This window comes from Galleria mellonella, unplaced genomic scaffold (genome assembly GCF_026898425.1).
Source record: "Galleria mellonella isolate WM207_F2 unplaced genomic scaffold, CSIRO_AGI_GalMel_v1 utg63, whole genome shotgun sequence".
Classification (NCBI taxonomy): Eukaryota; Metazoa; Arthropoda; class Insecta; order Lepidoptera; family Pyralidae; genus Galleria; species Galleria mellonella.
Window position 1 is genome coordinate 5580839 of NW_026442130.1, and position 18530 is coordinate 5599368.

Here is an 18530-nt window from a genome sequence, read left to right on the forward strand (position 1 = left end):
GGTTGCAAGATATCTTTGAATATATATAAAGTTTATTCCATACAACCGATAGCTTATTTTTTACTTTTAAATGCTATTAATCTATGTAAATATATTAAATTTATTGTCAAATCCTCAGTGTAGTTAATTATATCTTCCACGAAATTGATTACAAACTTGATTTAATAATTGATAGAAACAAATATGTTTTCATGCTTTAATTATAAGAATAAAATAATTGTAGATACTTAATAGGTATAAAATATGCTAATAAATATAAAGACTATTTTTTTTTATTGCAACTTAGAATGGCAAACAAGCTGACGGCCCACCTGATGGAAAGTGGTAATCGTCGCCTATAGACATGAGCAGTATCATGGATATAACAGAGTATAGTGTTTCGCCCATGACACCCCCCCATACGTTGCCATTCCTGAGGACTCAGGTGTTATTCCTCTGTAGCCTTTAAGTTCACTGCCATATCCCACCTTTCAAACCGAAACATAGCCATGCAAATACAACTGCTTGGGGGGAAAGGGATTGTTGGTAATGGGGTCTAACTGACCTAATGCTAGCCATACACTCTGTCAGGTCGACCTCCACGCGGTTCCCCCTGGAAACCATCGTGGTTAATTCTAGTGGAATTCCTTACGATGGGCTAACTGACCTGCTTTCATTATCACCTATCATCTTTCACTGGTGCCCCGCCAGCATATACCGATAGCGCAGGCGGGGTTACCATTCCATTATCACCCATTAAAAAAACACAACTGCTTCACGGTAGAAACACGAATGGGACAGAGGTGCCCAAGCAAACGACTTTTGTACAGTCTCCCTCTGGTAAATAAATGTATAAGTAATTGATATGATGAAACAGATTTTTTTAAATACTATTATTAGTATCTTTCTATTAAAAATAAATTAAAAAAGCCACGTCACTCAACATACAGCATATCAACGAGTTATGCGGTTTGAGAGACTTGCGGTTTTTTGAACCGTATGACTAAATGTTATGATTTCAATTTAACAACCAAAAATTAATAAAATAGTAAAATTGGAATTAAACAAAAAATAATAAGCAAACTAAGCTGTTTGTATTATGAATACTAAATCATCATCATCATCATCAAACGGTAACGGTCCATTACTGAACATAGGCCTAACCCTCGAGGGGGTTTGCCAGTAGTTGCTACATTTAGCAGGCAGGTTGGTAACCGTAGTTAGGCTTTGGTGAAGTTTTAAAAGGGTCGCTGCTGCCCATTCCTCGGTCATTAAATTCCCCTAGTCGCCTCTTATGATTTCCACATACAAGGAAGGGTGGCCCATTCTTTTTTAGGGCCATACGACAACACTGGCTTTATTATATATACTGCATGTATATTATAAATAGAAAAAAAATATCCAGTAGAAAACAAAACTTGAATACAAATGTTTGTATTGTACTGGGAATCGAACCTGTGAACATCGGAACGTCAGGTGTTGTTTAAATTTATACCATCAAGGTCGTCAAAATATACTCGTACCCACGTACGGATAGTACTTCTTTTAATATAGTTCTTCCTAAGCACAACATACATATCCGTCACGTCTATCTCCCATTAGGGTACTCAGAACACACCCAGAATAAAAAATAAATATATTGTTTAGGTACGTACCTTACCCTACCCTACCTTACCCTAGTAATATTTTATAATTCTAATTGATATATCTAATAACACACAGCAATAATGTTGCTGGTCCTAAAAATTGTAGGCATAGGTCCCATAATGTGACCTTCGTTTACGAGAGAGGTTTTTTGCAAATCCGGAATATGTAAATACGGGAAAAGAAGATATCAGATTCATTGAGAGCGAAGACGTGAAATTTCTCGTTAAGGTTGGCAACTCATCTCGAGTTTGTCAATTCCTTGTGGCTCTGAACATTTATAATCGTATCATTTTACTGTACCTCAATATATAAAATCTTTCTCGTGTCCTTGTAAGAGTAAATAAACAGTGTACTTCAAAATTCACAATTCGGTATATATATATATATATATATATATATATATATATATATATATATATATATATATATATTTTATTAACACTGGGGGCAAACGAGCATGCAGCTCACCTGATGGTAAGTGACTACCGCCGGTCATGATCACTCGCAACACTAAAGGCATTGCAGGTGTGCTGCCGGTCTTTTAAATAGTAATATGCTTTTTTCTTGAAGATTATGATTATTAATCTTCAAGAAAAAAGCATATTACTGGCTTCCTGAGACACAGATCTCTGATCTAGTTTAGGGGCCAGTCTCCCACAAGTTTTACAGACCATTGTAATTATACATACATATATAGTTGTATTTTTTCCATGTAACTTTCTGTAAAATTTGTGGAGAAAATAAATAAAAAATAAATTAATAGAAATGCAATGAAGTTTTATTGAAATTATCACAATAACAGAGTCTAAATGAAATTAGTAACAAATGGAAATATTCAAGCGATTAATCGATTTTTGATTTACACTGTTGAACGTCAATTGCCTTGTGACAGGGTCAGTCATTATTTTGTTTATATTTTCATTAAATTCTAATGAAATATATATGAAATACATAAAAGTAAGAACGTCATGTCAATTACATAATCCTGACGAAGTCATCGCGAATTAATCACGAGTAGCGGTATACCGTGGTACCGCTTCTCCCGCGTGAATCAGTACATAAATATATATATATATTTATATATATATATATATATATATATATATATATATATATATATATATATATATATATATATATATATATATATATATATATATATATAGGTAAGAAGCCGTCCTATTAATATTATAAATGCCTTTGGCATAGTATTTAATAGTTTCCAAAGGGGACCGTGTAGCGGTCGATCCGACAGAGTATATTGTTAAGAATACAACCGCTAATCTCCATTACTAACGATCCCCTCCCCGTGTTGTTCAATGTTGTAACTAGGCCTATGAAATAGGAGCCATTTAGTAGAGATGTCTCGTGCGTCATTGCTTTGATAACGATAATGGTTGATAACCGACAGTTTGAAGGATGACGCGACATGCGTCAGCGTAAGCTATTTCAGACTTTATGCCTCAGGTAATAGGATAAACTATAAACAAACAGTAAATCAACTTAGGAGCCGTAAACCTGAGCCGCCAGAAATACGTAGTCACGGTCACAACTAACGCACGGTTAACGGTTACGTTCAGTAATATTTTTATAAGACACAATATTAGGTCATTGTTTGATGTCAAGGAATTGTCATGTGATAAGATTGTAATTATAATATATTAGCTATGCCCGGGACTTCATCTGAATCACCGGGATAAAACACACATCGGACACACAGACATGTAGGGCATATGCTGCATAAGTCATGTAACATAAATGTAGTACACATGCTGGCTGTCAATTTCATGGCGATTAGTTGTGCTGTCACTGATGTTGGCGATTGAAATACCACGTACCGATAGCAGAATAAGAAACAACGGCGGCCCTGTTGTCGGGTCCCTAAGTTGACCTCCGATATTTGCGAAATGTTTAAACTACAGAAACATTGACACGTAGTGTTCCTTCTACGTATATGTTACCATTCGTTTGTTTATAATAATTAAGTCCCGTGTGAATTTAGTGATCACTGTAGCTCCCTTGTTTTGGAACTTTAGGAGCATTCCTTGATTGAACCGTGTAATGAACACTTATGCTTATCGTAATTATTGTGAAATGTATTCTTATAATAGAGTTAAGGACTAAATCATCTAATTCAGTGTTTTAATCATGTAGAATTGTTATTTAGTTAATAAATTAGTTCTTTAAAGACTCTCGTCTTTTGTATAATAAACATCCTACTAACGTTACCAATGAGAAAGAAAGTTTATAAACCTGTTTGTATGTTAATGATTAAATTACACTTTAATAATTTATTTAATTTAAATATAATTGGTATACGATATACAGGTAAGTTATTACTGTAACTCAACACATAGGATATTTTATGTACTATTTATACGCGGGTAAAGTCGCAAGAAAAAGTAAGTTTGTAATATTATTAACGATTGTACTATCGCCTGATCCTCAAACTAGGATATATCCTGTATTATGAAGAAACAAGCAACGAACATCTGGCGAAACGATCCAGAACATCCAGACCTTAGCCAATTTAGAGAAATTAGTTTCCTAAATCGATTCAATCGGGAATCAAATTTGAACCTCATTTACGCACGGCAACATGCCCATCACTGCGCCAGAGGTCTGACTCTGACTAAAGATCGTCATTAATAGTATCTATAAATATAAAAATAAACATTTCCAAATTATTTTCCAATAGCTCTTTATATTTTATCTTTACGTATGACCGCACAAACTCAATATAAAATGAAGATGACACCTGACAATACACGTTAATCGGTCTCCCGCTTGTTCTCCGATATTTTCTTTGACATTAACAAAATATAAACAATCAGAGAGAAGAAACGAAAGTAATGACTAAGATGTACTTCTATCAACAAAAATGCGGTGATATTTGACAGTTACAAAAATATCTATCCTCACGTCAAGTCAAGCAAGGTAGGCAGAGAGAACCAAGTGTGGGTGATCATGGGCGGCGGTAGTCACTTACCATCAGGTGAGCCGCATGCTCGTTTGCCCCCTGTGTTGTAAAAAAAAAAAAAAAAAAAAAAAAGTGCTAAAAACGTCCATACACTTCTTGGTTCCTGCATTTTCATAACACATCTCTAGCATGGATGCTTATTCTGGAGACTCTTGACTACTTCCTCACATAAAACCGTGTCTATATTATAATATTTTTTCTTTATTTTTTTTTTTATTTTTCGTCAGAAGGCCATGAATGTTTGTCTTCACAGAATTAAAATATAAAAAATCAATTCTATTATTGTAATACAGTTATACAGTATTTATTATTGTGCTTTACTGGGTGAATGCAAATGAATAAATGGGATTTTTAGTTAAGCATTAACTTAACAAAGTTTATGTGTTCAAAATATTAACAGAAAATAAATAATGGTGTTATGTAAATTTTCTTTATAAGACAGGGGGCAAACGAACATGCTGCTCACCTGATGGTAATTATGTCCAATTGTAAACTATTGTTATTATTATTTCAATAATAAACCAGTGGAAACGATAAATGCAAAAACCGGACTGTAAAACATATTTTTCACAGTATACGGTTATTAAATAAATATCCGCCATATTTAATTTATGTATCCACTGAACTCGCATTAATTGTTAAGGCGGAGGTCAGATTAATTTTAATAAATTAATTTATTTTATATAGGTGTTTGGGCTACACGTATCACGTCGCATTGAAGATATTACTTTCTTACGTATAAACATATATTTAAAAATCATTACCCTCCTTTCTTCGACAATCGGGTAAAAATCAGAAGGTTAGACTGCTTATTAAGTGAATTAAATTAGGTCACATAACGTTTGTGCCCACTCATATAACGCCGCAAGTGTTCTACGCGGTTTATGTTACAACCCGCATATATTTTGTTCCATAACTACGGTTTACATGTCAGGCAAAATTTCAGGTTTCATTTTGTGCTTGAGTTTCTCTTTCATATCGGAGTCATACGACCATGCTTTTAGGTTCTGTGAAACTATAAAATTTCACTCGCTTGTTTGTTGATTTATCTGAAAGATAAAGTTAAACACTCTGGTTTGTGTTTCGAAATTTAAAATTTCAATTTAATCTATATTGACATTTTTAGTCTTGATTTATATTATAAGAAAGTAGGAATCCGAATATTTGCTATATCTCTATTTTTGCATAAAAGAAACTATGCTAGCAAACTGCTTTAGTTTTATTTTATAGGAAATAGGCACGATGTCGTCATATTAGCCTTTAACTGTCTACTGATGGACATAAGCCTCCCCTTTAGGGGTTTTGCTAGTAGTTGCCATGTTTGGCAGGCGGATTGACAATCGTAGGCTTTGGAAATGTTGGAAATGCCGGGACCACACGTCACATCATAATTCTACGTCATAATTCCATTTTTACTTTAAAGTAAGATTTAACAACAAAATTTTGTATTATATACTACATCAGAATTTAATATCAAATCGTTTGCAGTGACACAATCGTGACGTCACGTCTATGTAAATAAATGTCAAGTCTCTGCAATATCTCACCTTTTATATCAGATAGTATGGGGATTCTCCTTCTACGATACCGTATAAAAATAAGCTATTTCTGGCATAAAGATAAGGTAAGAGAGGTACTCTCATAAAAATACGGTGTGAGATGGAGGTATGAGACATAAAAACAAGGTAAGAAGGTCTGCAGACTACTTTTATAGAACATTAAATGGCATATAAATTGACGATCCATCTGATAAAAGAAGATAACAATTACTTATAGACATGAACAGTACTATAGGCGTCATAGAGTATACTGTGACACTTATGATACTTCCCATGATTAAGCTGTTGTGCCTCCATACCCCATGATATTTTTATATACCACTGAGTTGGCAAATAAGCTTTCAGCCCATATGATTTTTGAAGAATCCCAATGCTACAGCATTGGGATTCTTCAAAAATTGGAAAAATCTCGACAGGAGCTCATTCCGTAATCTGAACGTTCGTGAGAAGAAACAGCTCTATACACGGCCACCCAGGGATGAACTCTCTATCCATGACGAGCTGTACGATGGTACAAAGTGTCAGAAAATTATACTGCAGTACATTTACTTCACATAGAATCTGCCGGTAAAGATTTATTCATTTTATTGTTAGTTAGGTTCGCAACTTGGTTCGATTAAAAAAAAAGGATGTCATTTTTCAAGCTAAATAGACACTTGTGACACACACACTTGTACTCAATCATGATAATTAGATTAGCTGTTAAAAAGTCAACTGACAAATTAACAAACAATTTTATAATAATTTGTAATATAGGTAAGGATTATTAATTACTACCTTACAATTATGTAGATAACAATATTAATTACAAATTTATACTAATTTAATCTAATCTAACTAATATTATACATATGAGTGAGTTTGTTTGTTACATCTTTGCCAGTCTAACGGGTCAACTAATCTTCATAATGGAATATACATAATATTGATTGAAAATTGTGTAACATAAAAACCGACTATTTATTTTGATATAAAAACTGAAATACTACGCAAATTTTGTTAAAATTTCTATGAGACTAATCTGTAAGTATATCCTTTTAGATAAAAAAAGAATTTTCCAAATCGGTTTACAACTGACGGAGTTATGAAGTAACAAACATAAAAAACATAACATGAACATAAATTTTAAAAATAATATATTTATTAATCTGTATCATTCTTTGAAGGAAATTATTTATTTATTTATTTTAATTATATCCATTCATTAATTCAATTAATTCAAGGCAGTCAATAAACATGGCCGTTATCACCATAATAATTAGTCAAAACACAAATTATGTATTTAATTTTTTTATACACGATAGATAGTTTACAAAACACGGCCTTCTCTAGGAAAATATCATACATAACAAATAGATATATTTATTATTATATACAAATTATAAATAACATATAACAAGTAATAAATAATACAAGATAAAGTAGGTTAATTAGTACTTAAGATATAGTTCAAGTAAATAAAATCTATAAATACAAAATTCTTACTAATAATATTATGAGTGTGAAAGTGAATTTGTTTGTTACACTTAGTGTCTTAACGGCTTAACCAATTACTATGCAATATGGTATGCAGGTACTACAGTAGAATCTTGATTATCCGAATTAAACAAAACCAGGGGTATTCCGTATAATCGAAAATCCGGATAATTGATTTCAAAATAATATCAAATAATATTTTTTTTATTATTTAAAGGGTTTTACATATGCCGTTTAGACAATTAGAGATAAAAAAAATTACGAGCTATAAATATAATGGATTACGTGATACCATTTCTAAATCAGCAATTGAAGCCGTGAAGAATAAGTCCGGATAATCGAATATACAGATAATCGATTTTCGGATAATCGAGATTCTATTATCTATGGTGATTATAAAGGACATAGGCTACTTTTCATTCCGGTCAGTGAACACATCGATCACGCGGACAAAGTCGAAGATAAAAGCTCATTAGATATATATTAACTATTTGCTGTATCAATAACTTTAGTATTTGAAATTCTAAAGGGATGACTACTTAGATTATCTATGATTGACATTATTTACCAGGAATTGGGTTTCCCTGAAAGTTTTATGTCCATTAACAACTTTGTTCATCGAGATGTCTCGACACTTATCACGCGTCAACTTATCAGTACAAATTTAATTACAAACGTTGAAATGTGTCTGACCCTAAATCCGCAATCTATTTGAAATTAAAATACTTCATGATAATACAAAAGTTTGCTTTACTTTTTTTACTGAAGTATTTTCCTCTGTTTTGGAGCTACATAAACAGATGGCTGTAGGTATATTGTATTATTTCGCTTTATGAGTATAATTTAAAATATAAAAAAAAAAACAGGGAGGTAAACGAGTAGATGGTCCACCTGATTGAAAACGGCTACTGTCGTCCATGAACATCATGTACGTGGCATAAAGATAGGAGAAAATCCTTTTGATTAAAAAATGATGCTAATAAGTGTGTAAATATGTTTGTAGGTTTGTTATTCAACCACTAGATTTGAATGATATTTGATGTACAGCTAGGCTATATCCCAACTTAACATATAGGATATTTATATAATGAATTTATTTATTTAAACTTTATTGCAAAAAAAATGTAGTGCGAAAGGTGGATTTAGTTCTATAAACATTCTCTACAACTCTTTAAGATGTGCAGAGAGATACTCGGAATGAGAATCACACGGGGAAAACAGCAGGATATAGCTTGTTGTACATAAAATTACTCAGTAGTCCATAACGTACATGATCACAGAAAAAAACAGTTGAAAACCTCGTCCTTTTCGAAATCAGTTAAAAAGACAGGAGGAAAACTAATGAACGAACTTATGTATCTATTCTCTTTGAACGATCCAACAATACTCAAGTTCTTCGTGTAACCTTTCACGACATTAACAATGATTACAGTTTTATGGACATGTAAAAGTCGAGGTATAGCACTACGTTTTATGCACCTAATCACCAGACCAGAGGGAGACTTTGTACAAAAGTTGATTGCTTGGGTACCTCTGTCCCATTCGTGTTTCAACCGTGAAGCAGTTGTGTTCGCATGCCTGTGTTTCGGTTTGAAGGGTGGGATATGGCGTGAATTTACTGGGTACAGAGGAATAACACCTGAGTCCTCAGGAATGGCAACGCATGGGGGGTATCATGGGTGAAACAGTATAGTCTGCTATGTCCATGGTACTGCTCATGTCTATAGGCGACGGTTACCACTTTCCATCAGATGGGCCGTCAGCTTGTTTGTCATTCTAAGTTGCATAAAAAAAAAACACTTTTCTATTATTTTTGGTTATATACCATTATTTTAAAACTTCCTTTCATCTCGAGTATATCGTAATATATATATATATATTTCGATCAGGTGGGCCGTCAGCTTGTTTGCTATTTTAACTTCTATGAAAAAAAAAGACATTTTGTATCACAATAAAAGTTTATTGCTTTGCAAAAAAGGCCGATTCGCCCCTACAAAATTAATATAGCACCAATATAGGAGTAAACTTGCAAAAACTACGAAAAATCTGATCCAAAAATTGTGAATACTGATTTCGAATTGGCAATACAAATGCGTAACATACCTGACATATGCACAAATAAAAAAAAATTAAACGAACCAGAGCCTTTTTCTCTTGAATGCAATATTTATTAATAAGTATCCATATATTATTTTCTCTATACAACCTTATACTAAGCCGCATTACTAGGCCAACGTAGTATTTGTAGGCTAGTATTGTCCTATAAATATGGGCTCGTACCCAGCAATTCAAACCCAACACACAGTAAGACCTTCGTGATAGTAAATACGAAACTAGTTAATTGCAAAAACTTAGTATCATTAGTGCTTTGCCTTTGTTCCGTTACATGAGGTCGTCACAGTATATTAGAAACTTTGTATACATTCATAAACAAAACAAATTTTTAATTATAAAATGTAGATGAAAAGATTTCTATAGAAGTTTTAATGGATTTAAATGAAAAAGAAAACAATGTGAAATGAAATAAATAAAAAATAAAAAAAAATAAAAATAAAATTATACCTATCTTTACCACTTAGGTTATATAGATAGAGCGTCGAGCCTCTGAAACGGATCAACTTTTTGTCAGGTAATGGTCAAATTAGCTGACTCATTTTTTTATTATTGTTCTGTATACTTACGCACATTATGTACCATAGCGTATTTTATATATTTAATTATTTAAAAAATAAAATGAGTTTATACGCATAAAAAAAATACAAAAATTATAAAATAAATATAGAAGTTATAAAGGAATCACTTACAAAAAAAATGCTTCGAGAAAAGCGGGTCAACTTTTCCATACAAAGAAACAAAAAAACATTTCCTTCTTTGACCCGCTTTTCTCGAAGTACGGAGACACTCTATCTATATCTATATCTAAGCCTTATTAATATTATACATGTGAAAAGATGTTTCATTATATAATTTTTACAATCTTGGTATTTTAATGTACTTAAACAGTTTTTATAAAATTTGGTATACGCGTAATATTTGGCATAGAGAAGTAAGTAGCCTCTTTTTTATCTCAATCATGCGAACGAAGTCACGAGCACAGCCCAGCAACAATTGGCATACCCTCATAATACATTCAACATCACATTTCAGCCGTTAACTGTCCAATACTGAACAAAGGCCTCCTTGGGGAATTTTGCCAGTAGTTGCCACGCTTCGCAGACAGGTTGGCAACCGCTAAAAGCCTAAGCTTTGGTGATGTTTTTAGATAGACGCTGCTACCCATCTCTTGACCATTTTTTTTAACGGGTGATAATGAAATGGTAACCCCACCCACGCTATCGGTATACACTGGCAGGGCACCAGTGAAGAATGATAGGTGAGGATGAAGCAGGTCAGCTAGCCCATCGTGACAAATTCAACAAGAATTGTTCACGATGGTTTCCAGGGGGAACCACGTGAAGGTCGACCTAATAGGGCATATTGCTAGCAATGGGGCTGGGCAAAAAACTCCTATGCTAACAATCCCTTTTCCCCTTCTTTTGACCATTATGTGCCCTTCCTTGCAACACCCATGGGAAAAAACTGATGACCCATTCTATGTCAGAACCACACAGCAAGGCATTATAATCATAAAAAGATTAATTGCATCACTACTCAATGCATAAATGCACCAATATAAATAATAGAATTAATCTGAAGTACGCTTCTATTTTACGTCGTTTTATTACAAATTCATATAAATTTAATTTCGTTAATAAATTTTCTAATAACGATTAATTTTTTGTGGCATATAATATAGAAATGTCAAAGGTCAGCAAAGATTATCCTTCAGGCTCGAGCGAATTGTGAAAATGAAATGAGAATTCGTTTCGCTCCCCTGCGGGGATTAAAAATACTCATACTAATCGTGTATATACAAAATATTATTAGGTGTTTGTGAACAAGGTGATTAGTAGATGAAGCATGGCAGTGGGAGAACTTAATACCTTTTGTATCCAAATATTTTTCAATAACAGTCGGCTTTAGGTATTTTACGCGAATTATATTTTGACTATATATTCTGAGGATGTGATATTGAGATATGGTGTTCAAATAACAAAAAAAAAAATTTAAAAGTTAATAAATTTTACTCTCGATTTCGTTCGTGTGATCGGGATATGTTTACTGATCAGAATATAAAGTAGACATCTTTCTTTTTTTTCTTCTCCATTCTATATAATACGTGTACATCAAAAACAGTTTTTGGTTAAGCCATAAAGGCGCTATAAAATGACAACACTATAATACAAACAAACTCAGATTTACATTTATAATATTATTATTTATATTTAATTATTTTTGATCCTAAATAAAATTATATATACTTTCTCAATAAATTACCAATTGGAAATATCAAACAACATTTTATCAAGGTTCTTTACAATCTACAATCAATATATAAAATTAAAGAAAATGCGGAATGGAATCGAAATCATTTTAATGAGAGCGTTCTAACAATCCGTCAACTTGTTTGCAATTCTAAGGTGCATAAAAAATATATCTAAAAAATTCCCCTAAGAAACATGAGTGGATAATGGACAAAAATCTTGAATTTTCCATACTTACTTTGATAGCTGGAGGCCTTGTGTTATGAATAACATGAAAGGATCAAACATTTTTGTCATTTCTTACTCTTATCTCTAAGGAAAATGTTCCATAGCATATTCTTTAAAAAAAAAGTTAATAATACTAATAAAAAAAATGTTCTTTATTCAAGTGAATTTAAATATAAGCATTTTGGAATGCTTATTTTTTATGTTACTACCGCTCCATTCGGAATGCAGTCTCAGCTGTGAAGAACGGGCAAGAAACTCAACTGTTGCATTTTTAACAAAAAAAATATTTTATAATTATTGTGTCTGTACAGACTAGCAAACAGTTATTTAAATTATCAAAAAACCGAGTCTATTATTGTAAATATTATATTCAAATAAATGTCGAACAAAATATATCTACGAGTATATCTATATCAGACTTCATTTTATTATTATTCGATAATAAATATCTCATGCATGACCATTTAGAGCCAGGCACAAAATCATTACAAGACAAACGTCTTGTAATGATTATAATTTTAACTTTTATGGATATGTAATGTTTCTGTCAATCCTATAAGGGATTTGTTGTAAAGATAAATGTACCGTTATTATTGAGTCAGTTTAAAAACTGGATATGAGAATTATCAACGATCCCAAGTTCACAGGTAGTATCGAGACTTTATATCTAAGGCGAGACTTTGTCTCCCTTTGTGTGTTTTACCGCTTGTATAACGGATTCTGTTTTGAGGAATTATTTCAAATGATGCCCACAGCCACATTTTATCATCGCACTGCTCAGCATCCACAGGGAATTCATTTTCACACGCTTGAACCTAAATGGTCACGTACAGTGCGGTTTCAAAGAAATTTTGGGCTGTGGAATGAGCTCCCAGTTGAGGTTTTCCCTAGAGACTACAGACTGACAGTATGGAGGTGTTCAAAATAGGTATATTAAGGTTTCTTCAGGGTCGAAAACGAGCACGTGATATCCCTAGTGTTGCAAGCGTCCATAGGTTGCAGTGAGCGTTTACCTTCAGACGGGCTGTATGCATCTTTGTTATATACAAACAAAACTATCTATATATCATCAAAGAGTTCCAATCAGCTTGCCTGACGCTCTGAAAACAGTTATGAGTATTTGATGTTTCACATTCTATACTCACTCTCCAAATTTTACCAAGTATTAAATCTTAGTATATAGCTGGTAAAAGTTGTTAAAAAAAATCTTACATTATATTGAAATTGTATAAACTTTGATTGTTAATAAAACTAGCGAAAATAGTTTCATGCTTGATAAACTTTCAAAATCAATTTAGTTAAATAATTTATTCTAGTTCTCAAGCACAGTTCATACTAAATTCACCCTGTGAAAGCACACCAAACATTTTAAAGATACGTTAAATAACTTAAAATATACAATTATTTTTTATACAATTAATTATATATAATTACATTTATAGTTACGAAATTATCATTAAAAATAAATTTAGACACAATTAAATATTTTCATTAAAAAAATACATGCATTACTCATGTTTGTTACCCTATCAATAGAATTGAAATTCTGTTACAGAATAGCTGTGCAATAATAAAAGAAATAGGTATATCACACCTAAAGTACTACTCGACACGTATTGTTGGTTCAAACAAGTAACAAGGTGTCTCACAAGTTCTCAGGATGCAGGGAAGTGACACTTCGCTTCCAGTACTATATAAGTACTATAGTATACACGTCTGTGTTACCGATCTATAGCAGGAGACATTTAGTTACTTACAATTTTTTTTTTACAACACAGGGGGCAAACGAGCATGCGGCTCACCTGATGGTAAGTGACTACCGCCGCCCATGGTCACCCACAACACCTACGGCATTGCAGGTGTGCTGCCGGCCTTTTAAAAAGGAATATGCTCTTTTCTTGAAGGTTATGTTGTCGTATCGGTTCGGAAATACTTTGAAACTGAAGTTATGACGGAAAATTATTTAGGAAACTCAACAGTATTTACAGGGTACAGAGGAATAACACCTGAGTCCTCAGGAATGGCAACGCATGGGGGTATCATGGGCGAAACAGTATACTCTGTTATGTCCATGGTACTGCTCATGTCTATAGGCGACGGTTATCACTTTCCAACAGGTGGCCCGTCAGCTTGTTTTATATACTGTTTTATATATAAAAAAAACACACAAAAACACGATATTTTATTTTATAGATGATTTTAATTAGTGGGAATGTTAATCTATGTAACCATTTGATCGATTTTTTTTTCTCTGTATTAGTATAAAAACAATTTGCTGAAACATTACAACTATAATAAAACAGTTTGGTCTCTAGCCTTTACAAGTATAGAAATGTCCAGACTCAGAAAAAAACTAGATTAACAGAGTACTAAAATTTCAAAATTTTGTTAATGTTTGTTTAAATAAGTTAATATTGTAATTTATATTCAGTGCCGTAACTTTGTGTCAGGCGTCAAATGTATACTGTATCACTAGCACGGAATGAAGTGACGACCTCAAATGTTATTTTTAAAACCTATGTTATTTTTACGCAACTTATGATGGCAAATAAATTGACGCCCCAACTGTTGGAAAATGGTAACCGTAGCCTATAGATATAAACAGTACCATGGACATAGTCTAATTAAAATAAGAAATGCCCGTACAATATACAACATTGCATTCAAATACATACTCAGGTCAAATACGGGTGTTGTAGATATATTTACAGCAATAGTTGGTAAAGCACCTGCACACCAATTTGCAGTTACAATCGCCATATTTTTTTTTTTGTTAGTTATATCTAAAATACAGTAGATCAAGTATGAAAATAGCTATTCGCATGTAGGTGTAATATTTACTTTAGTGCTTATTGTTGTATCAAAAATAATTTAACGTAGGAAATTTAGCATGGCGTTGAAAAACGAACTTCGGATTATATAGAGTATAGAGCGTATACTAAAATATGATTAATAAAAATAGGACACACACATAAGTGTTACATAATATCTCCTGAACTGAGAGATACGGGTTCAAATCTTATCGGTTACAATAGTTAAAAGCTTAAATTCTTAACTAATTTTTTTTTGAGTAGGTTCTGCTATTATATTTATTTTAGTAATCATAAGATCATCGTAACGTATATTAGTCCTGCAGAGCTAATTTCTAAACGTCAACCTTATTTTAGATTAATTTTTAATAGATTATCTATTTCTATTTTCTTTTGTAGTGCAATTATATTTGTCCCAAAGTGGTCCTTATTCTGTCATATAAATCCCACAATTCCATTTTTTTTTTTATAAAAATGTAATAAATTTTGTGATTTTAATATTTTATTTTAAATTAAAATACCTCTGTACTTTTAAAAATCAAAATGTCAATTCACTGCTTTACTAATGGACTTTACAAATAAAATTTGAAGCGTTAAACCGTATTCTCAACAACATTGGCCAGTATAAGATATTGGAGAATACTTCAACCTCTTAACAAATCTAAAGGACAATAGTCCTTCAGAAAATAAAGAAAAGCTGTGTAAGCGGGGGATAGAAAAAAAATGGTTTGTCAAATCGTCAATAATGTACCTGGATGTGACAAATTGGGTATTGTCACAATTTCCGCAGTAAACAGAAATCGCAGTAACGAAAATGTTATGGTTAAAAATAAGGAAAATAAAAAACATACCATTATACGTATAGTCTATAATAGTACATAGTGGCATTCAGACTTATTGTATAGATGGATTATAATAGCAATAATAAATATAATAAAAATGTTGTTAAATAATTCAATACTGTTTTCCACAAAAAAAAAAGAAACCAGTCAAGTGAGAATTCCGTATAAAATCATTATGTTTAAATTTTTTATTTATAAAATAACTATAAATTTACGGTATTTTTACTATTATTAGATTTTTTCCTTTACTTTTGCTACGTGATATTGTTTCTTGCCAAATTTCATGATCCTAGGTCAACGGGAAGTACTTTGTAGGTTTTGATTCCCTTTGCGAATGTCTAAACATGCGATGTAAATGGAACAAAAACGGCCGTATCCTTTGATTGCATCGTTTTAGAAGCTTTATTTTTTCACTGCTTTAAGAAATTGTAGATCTGAGTATGTGATATTAATTTGAACTTGATACTGCCACGCGTTCTTAAGGAAAAGGACCTTGACAGACAAACGGAAGGATGGATAATAATATAGAAAATAAAAACAACAACGTGATCCGAGTGATAGGGAGATGAGGAGTCCGTGATAAGGAGTCCGTTTTTTCCTTTGAAGATTCGGAACCATAAAAAACGACTTCATTTTTGGTATTTTCATTAAAAAACTAAACTATCGATTGTGATTAAATTTCTATGAAAGTATATATTTTCATGTAAAAGACATTTTCCAATTCGGTTTATAATTGACGAAGTTATGAGGTAACAAACCTCCTTCTTTTTAGGAAGTCGGTTGAAACATAAAAAAAATAGACGCAAATATTACAAAATTAACATATAATAGCAAGGATTTTAATAAACTTACCAGATATCCTCTTGATATGTAACTGGGTCGCAAAATTGTTCCCCATTTGTGACACATAGCTGTCTTTCTTACTCGACAGCTGTATGCTGAAACCGTCAGATTCTAAAGACGCTCTCGGGGCCCTAGCCGCTTGGACTGCTTTATTGCATACTGGCGTAGGTGCAACCTTCGCTAAGGCAGCCTCTTGGGATCCAGTACTATCACGTCTGCGACTTTTGTGATCAAGAAGCATGCTAGGTGTACACCCCATGTTGTCACATTAACTACACTTTGGCACTAACACTGTCACTCTTTGGTATCATTGTTCGTATTATCTGAAACAAAAAATGTAGTTTGATTGACTTTGTTTTTTTATGCAACTTAGAATGGCCAACAAGCTGATGACCAACCTAATGAAAAATGACAACTGTCGCGTCGCCTATACACACAGACAGTACTATAGACAGAAACGAGTAAATTATGTCGCTCATGATACCCCTTCCTGAATACTAAGATGTTATGCTTAGATAGATAGATATGTTAGAAGATGTACCCTGTAATTTCACTGCCATATCTCCACTGTTCAAACCGAAACACAGGCTTGAACGATTGAATATTTTTTTAAATAAACAATAGTAGCTTTGAATTATGTGTTTCCATTGGCTAAATTTTCTTTAAAGGATGAAAATAGAATATTAATTCTGCCTACACTATTGCTTTATCCTGATGAAGTACTAATGAGGGTTGAAAGATGAGAATGAAGTTAAATATATTGGTCAAACGTAACAAAGTCACCAGGTTAATGACCGTAAAGGTTAATAATATAATAAGCTTTTTTTTTATACAACTTAGAATGGCAAACAAGCTGACGGCCCACCTGATGGAAAGTGGTAACCGTCGCCTAAAGACATGGGCAGTACCATGGACATACCAGAGTATACTGTTTCGCCCATGATACCCCACATGCGTTGCCATTCCTCAGGACTCAGGTGTTATTCCTCTGTACCCAGTAAATTCACGCCATATCCCACCCTTCAAACTGAAACACAGCCATGAAAACACAGCTGCTTCACGGTTGAAACACGAATGGGACAGAGGTACCCAAGCAATCAATTTTTGTACAAAGTCTCACTCTCGTAATTATAAATAATCGCTGTATTGCCCATTATAAATAATAACAGCGTGGTGGGCCGGGTCGTTGAGCTTCCTATAATATGGTTGAACACAACGATAGCTGGCTCTTCGGTCATACTCGTGAACGGATGCTTCTAGTAGGGACTAGTCTGTTCAAAAATACTGTGGTTGATTGTCGCTTTGTAGTTTCTTTTTTATCAATATAAAGTTTGTGATACGCATTTTATGCATTCACATTTATTTTTGTAAAATTAACTTTTATATAAAAAAAGCAATAGCTGAGTTACTCGCCCCCACTTCGCAGCTGAAAATGCATTTGTAACTGGGCGGTAGGTAGGTATTCAAAAATGCTTATTAAGTTTATTTGAATAAAAAAATATTTATTTGTTTGTTTATCCTCTCTCCTGATGAGTAAACATTACGTTTATAGATACTTCGAATTTAAATTTAAGCCATTTTTAAAAGTATATAAATTGTATATTCAGGAATCCCAGAATTAAATGAAAACGAAATCATCAGAGGCGTGGTTGTATTAAATTTTGTACTTATTCCTTCTGGTTAAGCAATGTAATTAACATTCGAGTATTTGAAAATGTCAGGAATGAATGTAGAGTAATCATTTTGAAAACCAATAAATATTTAATAACAGCACAAAATAATAAAGTCAATATACCGAACAA

General features: G+C 32.7%; 1 protein-coding gene across 1 annotated transcript in view; it reads right to left on the reverse strand.

Moving 5' to 3' along the window:
- The window catches only part of LOC113521626 (high affinity cAMP-specific and IBMX-insensitive 3',5'-cyclic phosphodiesterase 8), a 248054-nt gene that overhangs the window by 167281 nt on the left and 62243 nt on the right, over positions 1 to 18530 (reverse strand). Inside the window, exon 2 of the mRNA XM_026907212.3 lies at positions 16738 to 17051. Coding sequence (XP_026763013.2) covers positions 16738 to 16987 — 250 coding nt within the window. The 5' untranslated portion in view covers positions 16988 to 17051. The remainder of the gene's footprint in view (positions 1 to 16737; positions 17052 to 18530) is intronic.